Source organism: Nipponia nippon, unplaced genomic scaffold, assembly GCF_047370975.1.
Source record: "Nipponia nippon isolate SJK-2023a ecotype South Korea unplaced genomic scaffold, ASM4737097v1 scaffold_5, whole genome shotgun sequence".
NCBI classification, from domain to species: Eukaryota; Metazoa; Chordata; class Aves; order Pelecaniformes; family Threskiornithidae; genus Nipponia; species Nipponia nippon.
Window position 1 is genome coordinate 96318928 of NW_028262369.1, and position 19535 is coordinate 96338462.

Sequence of the window (19535 nt, forward strand, 5' to 3'; positions counted from 1 at the left end):
AAGGGAAGAAGAGTAGGATTATTTCATCTGGGAGTCACAACCGAGCAGGGGGAATGTCCAAAATATAAAATATTAAATATTCCTAGTTGCAAATGCAAAAGCAAAAAAAGAAAAAACCTAAACAGATTAAAATACTCCTTGCACAACAAAGAAATTATCTGTGATTTGCCAAAATTAAAAATCATTTAACTTCATCCCGTTTGGTTATGTATAAATAAAACATCTGTATTAAATTGTTCTTACACATTACATAAAGGTCATCTCCATAGGACTGGAGAGCTGTGTTTCAAGTTTCCTCTTCAAACTTAAAATTGCGATTTTATGTATTCCATCGTGTAATTTTGTTCTCTCATTCTTTATTCTCTGAAATTCCTATAGAACATCTTAGTCTCTTCTCCACTGACACTTCCATCTAAGGGTAGCCTCTGACTTTAACTTGAATTGGTTGTCTGCAATCTAGCACACAACAGTGCTCGAAGCAGATCCAACCCACTTAAAGTTTTAGTTTCACACTTAATAACAATTTGCAAGGCTATCTATGCCACCACTCTTTTAGGCCCTGCTTTTTTGGGTTTTGGTTGGTTTTGGGCTGTTCCCCCCCTAATACTGTGTTCAAGATGAAGCGTGGCTTTTTCTAAAGGCACTGCCATTCCCCCATGACCAGTAACATGATTTCTGAAAACATTTTGTATTCTCAGTGAAGAATCTCTAAAAACTCAGATACCCCTTCCTATTCCTTACCTTTTCTGCAGCCTTTAGCACATCACCTTTCTTTTCCATTATATTACAACAAATGCCCAAAATATTTAAGCAATAAGGTTCTGTCACTGCCTCATGTAGCAACTAAGAAATAATATGCTCAACACGACTGCTTCCCTCTCTGTTACAATTCTGTAAGCATGAAATCACTTTAAAGAAAAACAAAAAATCCACCTCCATGTCTATGTAATATTCATGAATTTCACAATAAAAAATATGGAATTGTCCAAACATTGAAGGGCAGTATTTTGAAATGCAAAATTGAGCAGGGACAGCCATGTCTATAAAATCCATCTTTCACACATGCGAAGGATTTAAGTCTGTACCTTCATATGGACTCGAACTGAACTGGACCCAGCCACATCACTCGATACCCAGCGTTTAGTTTTGTGTGCCACCTCTTTCCACCCGTGTTAACACTGTACTCACACCGAGTGCCAAACGCCCTCAGCTCCCAATGACTGCAGTGAAAATGAGGGTATTTAGCACTTTGGAGGATCCTACCAGTAATCAATAGCCTTTTTCCACTTTGAATAGAAGGAAAAAAAACCCCAGAAACCAGCTTTAAGTCTGCCGTGACAATTTTAACCAATTAAATTTAAACTTCACTGATTCTTATTACAACAATTTGATGCAAACAAAGTATTTCATGTCTGAATCCTGTATGGGGATGATATTTAACCCGATGCCAGCCTTAAGGACAAAGATTCTGTTGTGAAAGGAAAAGAGAAAAAGCAGATGGAGAACTGAGGTAGGAAGGTGGAAAAAGCCCAAAGCAGGGCTTGCATTTATTATGCTTTAAAAAAGGCTTGTATTTATTATGTTTTTTTTAAAATCATATCAGATGGATGAAAACTTTTGATACTGTGGAATTTAAAGTAAAAATATATGATTGTTTCTATTCCAAGTAAGCATATCCGAATTACTGTATTACAGATAAGCTATTCCCAGAAGAATTAAAACCACCATCCATTCCAGTTGCTGATGAAGGTGTCATTTTCATCTCCTCTCCCATGACATCCCTCAACTTCAAATGCCCACATACATTACGGCAAGGTAGTCTATTCTCTTTCCAAGTTGCAGAGAAATTATTATGCATGGAAGTGCATAATAATCCAGTCCAGTCGTGACTCTACCACTGACTTCCCACATGAATATGCACGAATCAATTAAACCTCTGAATGCATCAATTTCCTTCTCGAGCAGTAATGATAATAATAATAATAGCTGCCCATTGTATAGGGCACTGCATGTAATATTTTTAATGCCTGCTAATGAAATGTGCTATTAATTATTAGAACGCGGTTTGGTTTTGAAAGCCAAGTACCAGCGCGTCTCAACTTTGTATTCAAAGTGCCACAACTTGAACGTTTCTAAAAAACCGGCTACGGGAAAGTGCTTACGAGTATCATGGCAAATCCTACTTAAAAATCAAATGGCATTTAAATTAGTATGAGAACTTTTAGAGATCTTACCAGCTATACTGCAGAGAAATTTGCAGCTAAGGGGTTAATCAGATTAGATGGGAGTGGTTATAGGCTCGGTGCCACAGGTTTTGCCCTTTGTGGCTTCTCACATCCCAGACTTGGAAAATATGAGCTGTGATACTGAGAAAGGTAAGAAGCCAGCACAGCCCCATAGTGATAAATGAGTTTGCATCATCTGTCATTAGAACTTCCTGCCAACAGGGTCATTCCCTATTAAATTACCACTTGTCAATGTTTAAAATACTGATTGATAAATGACTGTGCCAAAACTGATAACACAACAGCTTTTATTTTCTAATATTCTTGGTTACCACATTCTGCTACTTCAAGATAGAGATATAGTAGGGTTTTTTTTTCCAGTACTTTAGTGAAAGACAATTTAATCTAATACAAAACTAACAGGTACTGTATAATGATTGGTCCTGATATACATTACATACTATTCTTCTTGCCAAAATAAACCTACTGGCGATTTAGCGATATGGGTAGATCCAAGTTTCACATTTCATCAAATGCTAGTAATCTGTTTTATCAATATAAACTGCATTTTAATGAAAAAATTCTTTTCTTCAGTACACTTCACTTTTAATGCCCTGGAGTATAATAATTCGTTCATGCTGTAGAACAAGAATGTTTTACAAGACCTTAACTCTCCAGAGAAATTTCTCTGTAAATACAAAATGCAAGTTTTATGGGAATGTGTTGTATGCAACATGAGCAGTACCCAACATAATAAAAAACTAGGTTGCACAGAGAATTCTGCTTAAGTATCCTTGTGAGCTATTGTGAGACTAAATGGTTATTATGATAGTGTTTAGTGGAATACCTATACGACAGATAAAAGAGAGTCAGTAAAACTATTTTTGTCCCTGAATAGATAAGAAGAAATTACTTTTTAGAAAGTTTTGCAAAACGAATACATCCCAGCAGACTGTTCAGCCAGGCCCTCCTCTAGGAGGGCACTCTCAGTCTGCTGCTGCTGGAGAGTTCAGGGGAGATTTTGGGGATAAAACAGGCATGTTCTGCCTGGAAGACCAGGCTGGGGCAACAGCTACTCCGCTGCAATCCAGAGAGAGAATGGAAACTCTTGCATCATCCCCCAGCCTCCCCGATGGCACACAATGCACACGTGGAAGGAAGCATCACGTACAAAAGCACCACTGCGTACGGATGTTTGATGCACCTTTCATTCAGCCAGCCAACCCCTCGCAGTAGATGCGGCTACCTGCACTTCGCACTTATCCCAGAGATGCAGAAGGTAACCGACCTGCTGCCAAAGGCTCCAGAACTGAAAGACTCCATTTTATGTCCCTTTTAAGCCAGTACTGCACTTTCCTCCCAATAGGTGCTGTGTCCCAGATCTTCAAAGCATCCCTTGTGCTTGTTGCATAACTCTTAGCGTGCCAACACCAACCCTCAATACCTGCTTGCGGCAGGTGAGGGGGAAAGACATTCAGGGGAGTAATTTCCATCACCCAATTCTTCAGCAGCAAGCCTCAAGGTAGGAGCAGTCTATTGGCATTTTCTAATTATGCTAACTACCCATAACCCGTGGTGGCAGGGAGGCTATGCCTACCAGAAAGAGCACGACGCACCACAGAGATGCCTGAGCCATCACCAAAGGCGGTAGCTTGCCTCAGTACCAGAATCACTATCATTAGCATAGTACTCCACCTAAACTAATATATGCTATTTCACTGGAAGGCTAATTAGCCAAAAATGGCCCTTCTAAGGTATACTGCTTCCCGTATGCAAGACAGTTCACTAGAGCTCACTTGGGTACCACTGCTGAGCATCTCTCTGTGCAATGCAGACACGTCCCCAGTGCCCATCTATAGCTTTGGGCTCTTGTGGATTCAAGTTTCTCCTTGCTTGTTGACATCTGTATTTTTCCAGCACAGCAAAGCCACTGTATGGCGTTAGGACTACAGAGGAAGGGGGAGCCTCTTGGTTATCTAAACAGAGGTCTGAAGTTCAGCCCTGCAAGCCTCATCCAAGTGATGCGATTTTTTTTATTTCCCCAAAACAGGCTCCCACACATGTGACAGTCACGTTTCTGTAGCAGAGATACTGTCGGCGTCTTTTAAACTTCTGGTTTAGTCAGGAACTCCCCTGACTGGCCCTAAAGTACTCTCTAAATTGGCAAATGCTGCCTCTCTTACACATTTTGAAGTAGAATTAAAGATTTTTAGACTGTTCTTTCTTCATTTGCTTTTATAACTTAGTACAGTTAACGGGACATTTTCAACCATTTGATTTTATATTTTTTAGTTATAGTGTAATGCAGATAGTACAAGATACTCGCTAACAAGTTCCACTTAAAAGAAGCTATTTTTATTTTCTGCTGTAATCCTCATCCTCTCATGTTTCTTTTATATTATTCCACCTTAGTCCAATGTGCATTTTGAGCTCTTAGGAACATTACTTCATTCTTGCTTATAAAAACATCTTCCTTTTCTACCACGTCGTGCTAATAATAAAGATATACTACAATCAGAGGAACAGTAGTAATAACCAAAATCTGTATTACAATTTGCATTGAAATGAATTCCAAGGAGTACCTACTCTGACCCCGCTTTGCTGTCACAGAGAGTATGGATGCAGATGGGCCAAGGGAATTCATACAAAATAGCAACAAAGACCTTCCAGAGGTGTTCCAGCAGGGTCTGCTGGCATATGGAGATGCGAGTACCAAAGACAACATCATCAGAAGCGGAATTTTCTTCCTGGTCCACAGTTTTCCAGTGCAAAAGTGGTAACAGATTATATCAAAATAAACTCTATTGATTGTATAGAAAAAAACCCTAGGATTTTATTTGCATTACAATAGAAAATATACTGAAATTAAGCCAATGACAATATAAGTGTGAAATACAATGTATTTAATTCACTGTGCTATAAAACCCCAGTCTGATACACAGCACATATGGCACATAAGATCAGCTACTGGTCTACCTCCCTTGCGATACCTACGCACTATGAAGTGACAGCCTTAACTTAGAGGGGCTTTTGTCTCCAAGCTTAGAAGTACTCCGATATGTCTTTCTACATAATATACTTCATCAGAATGTATGAAGAGGAGAATTCAAAGTCAGAAATTATACAGGATGAACGTACACGGAGTAGCTGTGGCACCACAGGCTGCAATATGGAAGCTAGTCATCGTCAGAACCAGAAAACAGGAGGATTAGGTCAGTAAATTTCTTATTCTGCTAAATCCTCAAATCCTTTCATCTCTTCTCATTGTCAGATAAGGACCACAGTCTGGTTGTTTGCTCTGGGAACACCAATATGTGCCCTTATGCCAAATATTTATTAAAAAGAAGAATCTTTATAAAAAAGCATCAATAACTTCCTCTCACAAGTAGAAAAGCAGTGATTAGATGCCCATCTGAAATGTGTTTAAATACACATTACACCTATGTATAATGGTACCTCTAGTAGTACTCACAAGTATTTCCTAGAGTATCCTTCATCATTTTACCTTCATTCTTAAGTGATCATTTACTATGCTGCTTGTGCTAGTTTGTATACCCATCATCTACAGTAATTACATTAAAAGGTAGATACATTACAGGATTAACTCATGTGACATGCTTCTTTATTACTCTGGTTTTGATCAAGGGTCAGATATATTTTATTTTGCCCTACAATTGCAATATTAATCTAAAATAATCTCAAAAAGATCACCTTCACATGCGTGAGGATGATTTCTTGAATCAGCTCTCTGCCAAATCCAAATGAAGATTACGTTTAAGACACAAAGGCAACCTGAGACGTTCACATGCAAAATAAAAGAGGTCAAAGTAAAGAAAAAAAAAATTCACCCTGGTTATTTTGCCTTCAGAAATTTTAAATATTTTCCCAACATCTCAGCAAAATTATGCATTTTAAAAAGACTGCAGGCACTGAAATGATTGTCAGTCATGCAAATAATCACTTACTTACACTGTATGAGTTCGGTTTGGATAAAGCAAATTACCATTTGAAAATAACTTGAAAAACACTCTGGGCTAAGAGCTTGCTTTATAAATTTTAGCTTGGCCACAATTTTTCTTAACCTTTTTCTCCTCAATCTCCATTCAGTCAGTATACTAATACAGTCAAAATTAAAAAACAGCCTTCAATTGCCACAGGTGCGTTCAACATTACTTAAAACATGATCTTGTAAAGATATAGTAAATACTGGCTGCAGCTGAAGGTCAAAACCCAACGAACTTCAGAGTTATGCAGAAGCAGTCCTTTCTTCTGCCTTTTTTTTTTTTTTTCTGTGACAGTATTGGGCTTTGTCTAAAAAAAGCCCAAACTTGCATCTAGAGTTAGCTGTTGAATAAAATAGATATTAGAAATACTAGAACTGTGTTTCCAATAACTCTGCTGAGAAATTTGTACAGTCACACAGTTGTTTGTGAAATCTTAATTTTGTCCACCACTGCTGCAAATAGCTTTTCGATATAATCTCAAGTGGAACCACCACAATAAAAACGGGAAAGGTGTCCTGCTTTGTGAGATGAGATTTAATACAAGAGCAGGCCGTTAAGAGCAGCACTCAGTAAAATGGGATCTTCCCACTTGATCAGTTTGGGTAGCAGACGACTGATTTTACCCACCTAATCACCTTCTGCTTTGGACAAACGATCACCGTGCGTATGACTTCAGACTAATTTGTCAGGTCTCGTTTGACCCCATCTGCCAGGGCTGACAAGTCCAAAAGAGCTGATTTAATATACGAGACAGGGTTATCACAACTTCATCTCCAAAACTAGGCTTGGACCACATGACTTCCTAGTGTATGCTAAAAACCACGAGACCCTTTTAAAATGGCTCGATATCAAATATGCTAAGCATTCACAGCATTCCCTCACTCTTGAAAAACATGGTCTCTAAGAAGCAATAGTAGATCCTCAAAGATATATAGGTACTGATCTCCACTGCCATCCAGGCAGCCAAGTCCCTAAGAAACACTGGAGGATTTTAACCCACTTGCCAAAAAACACAGGCTTAAAGAATTAACTTTAGACATTGATTTTCAAATGATTGGCATCAGTGCTTTACAATATAAAGTTTTACGAGATACTGAAATGCAAACCTTGCAGCATGAACATCAATGGAGTGCACGACCTCAGCTCCTGTACGAAAAATCTCTCTACCCCAAACTACCAGAAATGTATATTTAGCCTTTAAAATAACTCTAAGTACCACATGGTCAGGGACAAAGATCTCAAGTGTGGCCAGAACTTATTATCAGATCAAAAGCCGGACTCTTGCAGAGTCATTCCAGTGCTTTCCATCCTTATTTCAGCAAAAAAATGTACCCAGCATCGCGCTGTTTTAAGAGCATCATCAAATTGCAGAATCATACTCTATTTAGTACCGGTCCCATTGAAGCAAAGTTCCTGTTCGGCAGGAGGAGAGTCCCTTATAACAGGAAAAACAATTGTGCCAGGTTTAATCAAAAGTGAAAAGGATCTAGCGAATGTTCCCTTTGAGCCACATAACCCACCGCTAATTTCAAGACGGGCTCTGAAACGAGGGTAATAAAAAACGTCCTTCAGAGTAACCGAGGAAGACTGAAGAGCAACTACGGCTGCAGCTAATGCCAACATCTGCAAGTCCGCTCCCTGCTACGGGGATGCTTTTCACCTACCTGGAAAGCAATAAAAGAAGAGGTAGGGGAGGGAAGAGGGAATAAAATCCCACTGCAATGCACCAAGGGAAATATAGCTTCTTGACTCTAGGCTTATCACTTTTACTCTTCTCTAGCATTTCTTTCTCCTCCTTGACCTCCCCTGTACAAATACATACAGAAATGAGGAGCAGGCCACTCCTTAAAGACTAAAACAAGTGGGAAATCACTAAAACAAGTGGGAAATCACTGATCCCGAACGATGCAAGTTTGTACGACACGCACTAAAGACAGGCTCGGCAGATCAGACGCTGCCTGAATAGCTTCTGATTATTGAAATACATTTATCAATTAGGGGATTTTGCATACTATCAAACTCTTTCATTAATGATGCTTTAGCTGATTAGTTAGGACGTCACCATAAATAGAGAGTTTTGACAGATTGGAGGCAATTTATCTCGTGGAAAACGTACTGACCTGCTCACATCAGGAAACCTGACTGGAAAATAAAGAACTTGGCACTTCGGTCTGATTATTTTTTCCAAATCCTTAGGTCTGTGGTCAGGAATCAGCTTCATAAATTTTCCAATGGATGTAAGAAACGATTCCATATTAAAAGCAGAGTTGAACACCACAACATCAGCAACCAAACTGTAAAAAGTGGTTAAGATTAATGAATGTACCGATGCTGCAAAAGGAAACGAATTGTTTTAAATGCAATGGAAATAGGATACATATTCTCATAAACAAACAAAAAGTGCAAGTGGAATGCTAATTAAAATCAGCCTTTTCCCATGAATTAGGACTAGCATACGTACCTTAATTAGAAATGCCTTGATTTCTGTCTATTCACGCTTTGAAAAATTTTTTAACTTTTTTTTTTAACTAAGTAATAAATTACTACTATTAATCTAAAGGAGCACATCCTATTCTAGCTGTGGATCATTTTTTTATTCATAAAATGGTAAGAATAATATTATTGACATTATCTCTTAAAAGCATTATAAACAGATAAAGCCCATTGTAATATGACTTTTGTAGACGTAAACTTGGAAGAAAATGAAGATTCCTTAGAAATAATCCTTCGCACCGAAGGACAACTTACCTTTGGTTAACCTACCTTTGACTGACCACGTATGTCGGGTAGCAGGATACTAGAGAAACAGAATGCTATTTTAACCTATGCATACGTAATCCTGATTAAAAGTATATTCACTAAATGTAACATATAATAAGGTCTGTACACAGTACCAAAAAAAGTGCGAAAAAATCTGGCACATTAATGCAACATTTTGTTCTTTACTGCTATGTTTTAAAATCAACCAGAGCAATAATTTTAAGATGCAGTTAAATGATAACGTAGGTATTCTTTCTCTGCTTAGAGTCAGCCTGGAGAAAACGAGAAGCTATCAAAAAGCCTGAAATATCTGGAAGTTTATCCTGGAAGTGCTGACACAATCTTAGCTACGCTGGCAAACACGCAATGCTAACGGAGGTAAGAAATGCTTTATGGCCAGTTGGTTTTCTCAATATGTTATATATTGTAATACAGACCTATGGGTCATAAGATACATTGAGGACACACGTTCATAAGTCACCGGGCTGGTGAAAAGTATATTTGAGGTGAGAGGCTGTCATTCATCCTCACTGCATCTCACCGCTGTCTGGTCAAGAAAGAACTGACACTGCTCACCAAAGCAGCAGGAGTCAGCAGGAAAAGGAAAATAAACCCAAACATTAGAGAGAAATAATCCTTTTCAAGCAGGCTGCAGGAGCCGAAATGCTTTCTGGAACCCCACTCTCTTCCCCACCTATGGTTTTTAACCCGTTGGCCTCCTCATTTTTGTACAAACGAGCCAGTCATCTTTCCTGCACTGATTCAATGATGACACGATGCCATCTCTGCCCAATTTTTTCCTAGAGGTTGTGCAGATCACTGGCAAATCAGAAAGATCCCGTCACCATCACTGCCTGAGCAGCTAAAAGGAATCTCAGCCATCATTGAAAAGTGTGATTTTTTTTTTTTTTTTTTTTTTTTTACATAAACTCTATAGAAACACCAGGGAGAAAAAAAAAAAAAAAATCGCTTTCCTAATTATCCAAAGCACCAACCTGGAGATTCGAAGTACTCCGATTTTAATTATCTCCAAAATCTCTATGCAAACTGGAAAGATACATTTTCACATTTCTAGCAGACTTGGAAGATGGGAAGATGGCATGTCTTTGCAGAAGACCACTAGGCAGTTACAAACAGCACAGAGGAGATGGCTTCTACCTGCTGTTAAAAAGGGGGTTTCTGCAGCAACAGAAATGGAAGACGGATATTATGTAATTACATGGAGAAGCTATTAGAAGCTGAAGGAGACAGAATGGAACATCTATAGAAGTCATCTTTTCTTTTTTTCCCTAATAAAAGAAGATACTTTTATTATCTTAAAAATGCATATTTTGAGGATGTTTGTCAGCTTACAGCAGACATGAAAAATAACTGCCATAATAAAGCAAAATATATATACAAAAAAATATTCCTTGCCCCGGTGCCAAAAAATACATCTTTTTTGTTATAACATCTGAAAATGGCTGCTTCTGTTTTCAAAGGATCTTTCACTATACTTTCCCATCTTTACTGCTAAGCGAAACATGTTGCAAACGCAGTGGCAGAAGAAGCTGCAGAATGGCCAGAGCATACACAGATCATTATTTGAGAAATTTCAATATCAACTGCCTCGTATTATAAAGATGCAAAAGCTTAACTTGCACCTTAAAATGCTCAATCCTTATTCCTAATAATTCTCCTACTAACAGACAGGTGAGAAATGCCATGGAAATTAATTTATTTCAGTTCAAAACAACTGAGTTTTGCTGTTTCTCTTAGGTCTGTACGGTGCCTAACCACAAAGCTCTTCAGCATTGCTGTTATTAACTTCTTTCATTAACTCAGATTCGAGAAATACATTTGTTTTTAGCAACAATAAAGGACCGCAGCCTTTAAAACGTTTGGGTATTTTAGCACTGCACAATTTCTGAATACTAGATGAAAGAAATATAAGGATTTATCTGGTATGTTTACTGCTCTCTCTTCACAAGAAAAGTGCTGCAGTACATTTTAATTTCTGTTTATTTCTCTAAAACCCTTGATATAATTTCAGTTGGATGCAGTAAAAGCTATGGCCAAGCAAAAGCTGATTAGCTGCAGCGTTGCAAAGCATCCATGAAACGAAGCATCTCGCTTACGGCCAATACACAGGTCAAAACGCGCACCGCTAACGGCTACACCGTGGTAGCCCAGTATAGCATCGGTGGACTTTACACAAGAAATTGAGATGAGTTTATAGAGCAGATGGTTTCTGCCACAGCACTTTTATCAACCTCTCTTCAGGGCTCTGCTGGTACCTCGGTTTGCTACCGGGTCATCATTTATACAGAGGAGGAGGACTCAGGCTTACGATGCTGCAAGGCTGTAGACAGAAGGACACCTTAAATAACATGGAGCGGTGCAAGAAAACACCTACCATGAAAGAATCTGGTTGTATCCATACTGAAAATCCCTTTCCTGGCATTTCTGGACAGGATATGCCAATTGATTCTCATGGAAGTAGAGGACCTTTTTCAATTTGCCAAGGTCAGGGCGGAGGGCAGCGAGTTCAGCCAGGTTAAGCACCGAGCTTGCAAAGAGGATCCTGGAAAACAAGGAGAGCAGTGTTTACTGTCTGTGAGCATGCTCGCAGGGGTCACCCCTTCCCCTTCTCGCCCCCCCCCCCCAAGAAAAACATAACCCCTATAGGGACACATCAATAGCTAAGCCTTAATACCATGTAGCAGCATTCGAAGTTTTGATCTCTTAAAAAGCAGCTGCTAAGAACTCAACTAGAAAAGCACTGAATCTCATTGGTCTTCCCAGCTCGGTTACAGAGAGATGCAAAATAAAAAAAGCTGGATGGATTTTATTGAAAAAGGCAAGAAAAGCTGTATCTGAAGGACAAATGGAACAAAGATAAGGCTGACTAGGGAATACTTTGCTTGCCAGTTTCATTACACTTTACTTCTTTATGCAACCAACTACTGAAATTCAATATATGAGCAGGAATGGCACATGTTCATGTTATGACATAAACCCTTTTGATTTATGCAGTGCACTTATCTAGTATGGTCTGGTTTTCTTTTTTTTTTTTTATTCCCAACCTTTTTCTGGTTCATTTTCATGTTTTTATGAGGTATCCTCTATAATGAAATGTTGTTTCTACCCTTGCACCCCAGTATTGCCGTAGCACTCCTGCAATTCCAGTCTACAACACTGCACACATCCTTCAGTTTATATAAAGGAAGCACAAACAGCACTAACAAGCTGCTATCTTCACCTCATATAACTTACCAGGCTATCAGAAAATTAATGTATTTAAACATGTAATATGAAATCGTGACCCTACTGTAACCAGTGGCAGATGCCACTGCATTTCACCAAAGGTATGCAAGCATCTCCTGTCCCCTGGCTAGCGCTGCTCTCAAGCAAACTGAATCCTGAACCTACAGAGAACTGCAGAGCCGTAGACATTTCTCATCATAAGGGATCAAAAAAAAAAATATTGAGATCAGGTATTTATTACATATAAAACATTAAGCTTTAATAAACTACTTTTCAACATAGCATGTTTCTTTTTCTTTGCTGTCCACTATTCTAGTGGTTCAGATTCAGAACTGATTTATGCAATGCTTAATTCTTTCAAAATCTTTCTTATTTTTTCCTATTTTTATTCCTATTCTTCCTATTCTTTATCCTATTTTATTCCTCTTCTCCCTTTTTTTATATGGATTTTGTGTTTAAGGTTACTGCCAAACTGACATCACTAATATTAAAAACTTCTGATCCTGGCTGCCAACCTTAAAACTCATGAACTTCCCCAAATAACCATACATATATATATCATAATATCACCTATGCTAACACACACCATTCTTAGATAATCTGTATCTACAGAACAAACGCTTTCTAGAGAACAGATCCTGTATCCATCTTCATCAACTTGAGTCAATGCTAATCTGAAAGGCTTACGAATGTAAGAGATGAATGTTATTGCCTTGTTCATCAAATATTTGATCGTTCTAAAGGGACTGTCAAGCAGAATGCCAATTAAGATACGAGCTCCGGTTTATTATGAGCCATACTAAGAGGAAAAAATAGTTTTACATAAGTCATCGCTTATTTGTCAGGAAGAGTAATAACCTCGGGACCTCACAAGGACCTGGCTGCCAGACTCAAAGCAGAGGCAGGAAAACTTCCTACGGGTGATGCAATGCCCCTGCTCCGAGATGGCCGTGAGTTTGGCACCAGAGTGACAAAATAAAACACAAACAGGACAAAACATACCCCAAATGTTACAGAAATGAGATGAAACGGTTGCTTGGCAAAATTTTGGCTACTTCTGGATTGCGCTACCGCTTATCCTTTACTGATTTTTCAGAAAACCTCTTTCTGCAAGGAGTTCGGAAGAAAACTGAATCGATGCAGGATAGCGTCTATGAACTTGGCTGAGTTTGAACGAAGAGAGGGGAAAAAAAAAAAGAGATGGCACATTGGGATTAAAAACACGGGAAGCAGCAGAGAGCAAGGCACAAAAGCAAGAGTGGATAGAGAAGCCAGTGGGGGTGCCAAGGTTAACATGACGACTGGAGAGAAAAGGGCAACGGGGAGCACGGCGAGAAATGAGATCCAAGATTTACGCTTGGACAAAACCGTGTAGCTCTGAAATATCTGAACTCGCTCAGACGGACAAAGGAATAACTAGGAGAGGAATATGAAAAAGAGATGGTTATATCCACAGGAAAGGAAAATAATGTTTGCGGTACTGGCTTAGACAAACCAGAGGATTCGATAGCATCATTAGAGGGAGCTGGAGGTCGGCTCCTAGTAAGGCAAGAAAGGCCAAAAACTTGGAAAGCTTGTGAGAGGTAGACCCAAATTTTCTCCACTGTAAATGGGAGGGGGTAAGACTCAACCACCAAGCAGATCGCTTATCACTGCCCAGCCCATCAATAACCCAGTGTCAAGAGAAAACTGTCGTGATTACTAGCACTGCTAGTAATGACACTGCTTATGTTTCTTACAGAAAAAAATAATACCAAAACCATTTAAATGGTAATATCATTAAGAAAACACCCTTCTTGATTCACTTGCATTACTTCACAGCACTTCCAAAATTTAACCCAACAAATACGAGATGCTCTTATCCTTGTTTCTTTACTGGCATAAAAGCTGCTAACCACCAGCCATAACCAATTGCTCTGGCATTATAAGCTTAAATAACACCTGACAGGACGAGTCCCCACGAACATGCCCACAGAGCAGCCGCGTACGTGGCTAATGGACTCACGCAGGGCACTGGAGGATACGCTGGAGTGTATTTCCACTTAACACCTATTACAAGGGGAAGAAAGGAAAGTTTATTATAATGTAACGTGCGACATAACTATATGTCAGTTGTCATTCCGTGTGACATCAACTTTCATTTTACCTCGGGTTATTATTTAAGTAATAAATCCTAACAAGGTGAGCTTTATCATCCCAGGGAGTGTATCCGGGAGGTAGAGACACAAGGTGATGGCAAGAACGCTCGAAACATGATAATTCCTGACAGCTGCTGCTTGAGCACAAGTTAAATTGAACAGTTTATCTCAGCATAAAGATGTTATAAGGTTTTATGTTTAATTTAAAAAAATTAACATAAAACCCAGAGAAAGCAGAGTTAGGCAATCTTTCACAAACATGACATACTACAATCACTGTATAAGCTGGATTAGTACTTATTACTATGCTACTAGAGAATTAAGCTGTTTTTAGACCACCAAAGAGCTTTAAATTGCAACTTTTGTCTCTGTAAGAGAAACCTATATTTAAAATGTCTGCTAAATTCAAATTAACAGCTACATCATTAACTTACCATCTCACAAAACCCCCCACATTTCAACTGCTATTATGGTATTCTTATCCAGACCTATCAACTCTACAACGTATAATATATACAGTACTTTTCAATATCGTGTGAATCGTCACAAAACCTGCGTTCAAGGTGACATTTCTAACACAAATGCCTTAGGTCTCCTCTCCGAAATATGTCGAAGTATTTTTCTGTGTCACAAGTGACCTTCTCGCATAGAGCAGGACCATCACACATGCAGTAGCATCGCTGCCTTGGAGGCTGGCCAAATTTCAGGGCCACCATCCACACAAGCTCCTGTCTTACACTGAGCCTGTGCTTAATCTGAATCACTTAATAGTCCTTCTGACTTCTGAGGAACTACTTATGTGAATTAAGTTAAGCGTGTGCTTAATTCACACAAATATTCATGGGAAGGAAGCTGAGCGTGCTTGCAGGTTCAGAGCCACGACGGGTCCGGAGAATGCTCTGACCTTTGCTACTGTCTTCTCCATTATTTTACTACAAAAGACTGAAAAGAGGTAAAATATAAAAACCTTTACTTTTTTTAATTACCAGCAGACAAAACAACTAATATAGGTTTCCATGTATATCAAGCAAATTATAAAAGTAAAGGTGCTAAAGTATTTTTATTATGCTTTATAAATCATCTTCGTGTCATGTAACCATGATTTACTCTTTTATGGCATTGCCCTAAATCTTTCAATTAAATTCCCATGCAACTTAACTAAAAACACATTTTGCCTTCCCTTTGGGAGACCACACAGGGCATATTTATGTATCTATGGATATGGAGGCTGAACTCTCCAATTCACCAGGCTTACAGCACAAAGTGAGTTTAAACCAGCACTTGATTTGTACCAGAATATTCCCTCTGTCTTGCAGAAGCTCTGCCAGCATGAAGGACTGACGGATGCGGCCTCCGTTTGCATCGCAGCACAAGTAACCCGGTTCTCCCTGGAAAAGAAGGAATGCTGTAGGGTATGATCCTGCAGCAGCAACAGGGGCTGTCCTGCACTGCGAATGAAATCCAAGGTCATAAATCTCTGCTGCAAAACAACTACATTCACAGTAAAATGAGTTTATGAGTGTAGATCTGGCAGTCCAGAAAAGAGGTACGAGCACTCTTCATTTGCCAGGTGCAGTATTACGATAAAACAGAGTTAGATTTGGACATCACTACAAACATGAGCCTTTTAGGGGGATACAGGTACTAAAAAAAGACTGTTTGTTAGATGGTACTGACTGAATTGACATTCATCCAGCCTTCAGGAGGGGAGCATGAGGCCGAAAAGTGGTTTTGCATCAATCTAGAACTAAAACCTTGAGCACTTGGAGGCGTCAAATCCCACCGTACTTCTCACAAGGCACTGACCACTTTGTTCTCGCCAAGCCCCAAATTATACTGTATCTGTAAGTACACTTCTTTCTCCTGAAGTATCAATTGGCAGGCCTAATGTCAGACAGCAGAGTCTTAAACCCTCAGATTTTTACCCCAAATACGGTTTTATTCTGGGCACGGTTCTTGTGCACTCAGCAGCGCGATGTCAGGATGCCACCAGAGCCCACACAGGCACTACAACCCAACAAATCGTCATCGATAACAGTCAAACACCGTCACGCCACTGCTGCTGGCTACATCTTCTCCAGTTGATCAGAAACCAACCAAAACTTTATAGCAAATAACAGGAGCCATGAGGGGAACCACCTTCTAGTGAAGGCAAGCACGGCTGGGTAAGAAGTACTCTCTTCTCCCAAGTAACAAGAGACAGGACGAGAGGAAACGGCCTCAAGCTGCGCCAGGGGAAGTTTAGGTTGGATATTAGGAAAAACTTCTTCACCAAAAGGGTGGTCAAGCATTGGAACAGGCTGCCCAGGGAAGTGGTTGAGTCCCCATCCCTGCAGGTATTTAAAGTACGGATAGATGTGGTGCTCGAGGACATGGTTTAATGATGGACTTGGCAGTGCTGGGTTAACGGTTGGACTCGATGATCTTAAGGGTCTTTTCCAACCTGAAAGATTCTATGATTCTACTGAACACTGCTCGGCTATGTTGCCTCCTTAAAGGTCAAGGAAAAGACAAGAGGTATGACCATAAACATATCCACCTCAAGAAACAAGGGCTTCAGAGACCAAGGTGTCTTCAAGCTCCTCTAGATCAAACCTAAGGGCTTTGCTTCCTCCATCATACAGTTTCCTTGCTTTCAACCCAGCAATTCAGACAAGTCCACGGATTTGGCTTTAAGTTATTTTTCAAATGTAAACTGTATATCAAATAGAATTATTAATGCCTGGAATGTTAAACAGACCCGTTATTTTTGTTTATCATCATACACATTTTTATATGATCAACTTGCAGAAGTTGCATTTTTACCACTAGACCAAAAATACACAAATTGCAATCAAATACAAAATGCTTTTCCATTTCCCATTAAAGAATAGATGAATCTGAATTTCTGAACAATAAATACTAATAAGTGATAATATATGACAGTATACAGTATAATAAATAATAAATTAACAATAATTTTTTGACATGGAATGTACAAATGTCAAAAATGCTTATAGATATAATATATATCATAAATTAAGATTTTGTAGTTAGAGCATAATTTGAAATGTTTACAGAAATAATTAAGTCTTACTATTTTAACGTTCTTTATTTTTCAGAACAAATCACAAGGGCTGTCATGCCTTTCATCTTAATTAGGCCATGTGTTTGTCTTATTTATTTGTTATGTACTTTCATAAACATTTACAAATATTAATTGTAAAGAAAAATATTTTTTCCTCTTGCTGTAATTACTATATGTACATATAGTACACAGTGATAAATATTCATGGCTGTTACCAGTTCAATAGTTTCGGATTTGGGGTTTGTCTTGTATACTAAAATACAGTAGAAATGAATAGCTTGTTTGAACTCATACTGCCAATCCCTTTTTAATATTTTGATATAAAAATACATTCTCCCTCCCTTGTTTTACAGTATATTATTTCGGACCATAGCCGAAATTCTTGTTCCTACTGCGACAGACCTTAGTTACGTTTTCCAAAAGAACGTACTGCCTAGAAATGAAACGCATTTTCCCCTTCTTCATATATACCATACCCCAAACAAGACTCTCAGCTCTCTGCAGGCATACATCTATTTGACACAGCTGGAGTAGAAGGGGGCTGCGTTTCCAGTTTCCACTGTTGCATGTCCCACCCTTCCCCGTGTCTCCTCATGCCACCCAGATTTTCAGACCTGTTAGAACCATGGGTAGAGCTCTTGAGAACCTCCTGTCTCAACCTGCTGACCTCACTGATGTTATCCAGCAAAACCAGAATGGGGCTGCAGCCGAGTAACAACAAATCTCTCACCTTTAAAATATTCAAGAGGTTACATAAATGCACGATTTCATTTTTAAATTATTGAGGTTCTCTCTCAGTTCCTTCCTGAATTTTTATCTCAAATAGATGATCAGAATATTTACATGCAAGCCAACCTTACAATCTGATTTCGGGGGCCAGATCCCCAGCTGACACAATTGGTTAAGAACTAGCCTTAAACACACACCACCATTTTCCATGACCTTTAACTCAAAAAGACACCGAAAAGGATGTGAAAAGAGTTAATCAAAAGTACTTTTCTATTTAACGTCAAGAAGTAAACTTGAAAGAGACTCTCTCACAGATAAAACTTTTAGATGTTTGAGGGGGGAGTATTTTGTCTGGATTGCTTCGGTTTTTAGGCAATGGTACTGAAGCTTCTTGAATTTTATTAAATGTGTGGTACTATTTTTTTCCCTGATTTGTAATTAAATTTGGCTTCAATTAATTACTGACAGATGCACATTTTTATTTCAGTGGCCAGATTGTTCACCATGGGCTACATCATCCTCTCTGTTTCCACGAAGGGAGAGGTCGAGACCAAGCAGCTATAGCTGCGGTGATGGGGGGAAGGAGAAAGCCATGAATCCACATCATGGTCCTCGCTCAGATTTCGTCAGCATTAAATAATGAAGCGAAGGCATCTTATTAGAGCAGAACATAAGCAAATCGGAATAACCGACTAGTGAAAAGTAGCTGTTGCTGGGTGGTCTATGAGATGTACGGACTAACTCCGCTCAAATACATGCTGCGAAAGAGCAAGAAAAAGAAAGTAAGAAGAAAAAGAAAGGACAATGTCTGAAGGCAACAAATTCACCAAGGGTAAATACACAGTGAAAAGACTTTTTAAAGAAAAAGACTTGTAAAACTGATGTTCTACTCAATTAGGTAACATTTAAATAGCATTACTTATTGTTTTCAAGTCTACAAATTCATTTCATTGGGAATCTTATCTCTCCAACTCCAGAGAAAAAACAAACATGTCAAACGACTGGCACGAAAAATGCAGTACATCCAAGAGGTTGTAGCAACATGGAGAAGTCTTAAGACTACAAACAGCACTACTATTCAGTAGAAAATCCGAACAACAAACCTTGAGGACCATTACTTCACATCACCTGGTGTCAGTTTGGATCCAGGATGACACAGAAGAGCCAATGTCATAGATATACGGACCTCACTGCAAGCAAGGTTGATTTATACCATTGAAGGGGAAATCAAACTCAGTGCAGCACAGACTCACCCAAACAGTGAGAGTTTCCCTTAAAAAGGTTTATATGAATAGCTGCTCGAATTAATGAATGGCAAAGTAAAACAACTGATTTTCCTTTCTTTTAAAATCTTCTCCCAATTTTG

The 19535-nt window shown here is 39.0% G+C and overlaps 1 protein-coding gene across 14 annotated transcripts in view; it reads right to left on the minus strand.

The window, feature by feature from the left end:
• The window catches only part of QTMAN (queuosine-tRNA mannosyltransferase), a 186824-nt gene that overhangs the window by 79563 nt on the left and 87726 nt on the right, over positions 1-19535 (minus strand). For 12 of the 14 annotated variants that reach the window (XR_015698760.1, XM_087731583.1, XM_087731587.1 and 9 more), the window contains 2 exons: positions 11385-11552; positions 8350-8523 (listed from right to left, as the gene is read on the minus strand). The exons of 1 other annotated variant lie outside the window; for it this stretch is intronic. Coding sequence is in view for 12 of the 13 variants with exons in the window: in XM_087731583.1 (XP_087587709.1) it covers positions 8350-8523; positions 11385-11552 (342 nt within the window). In the remaining variant the exon portion in view is untranslated. The remainder of the gene's footprint in view (positions 1-8349; positions 8524-11384; positions 11553-19535) is intronic. One more of the 14 variants, XM_087731591.1, reaches the window with a different exon arrangement.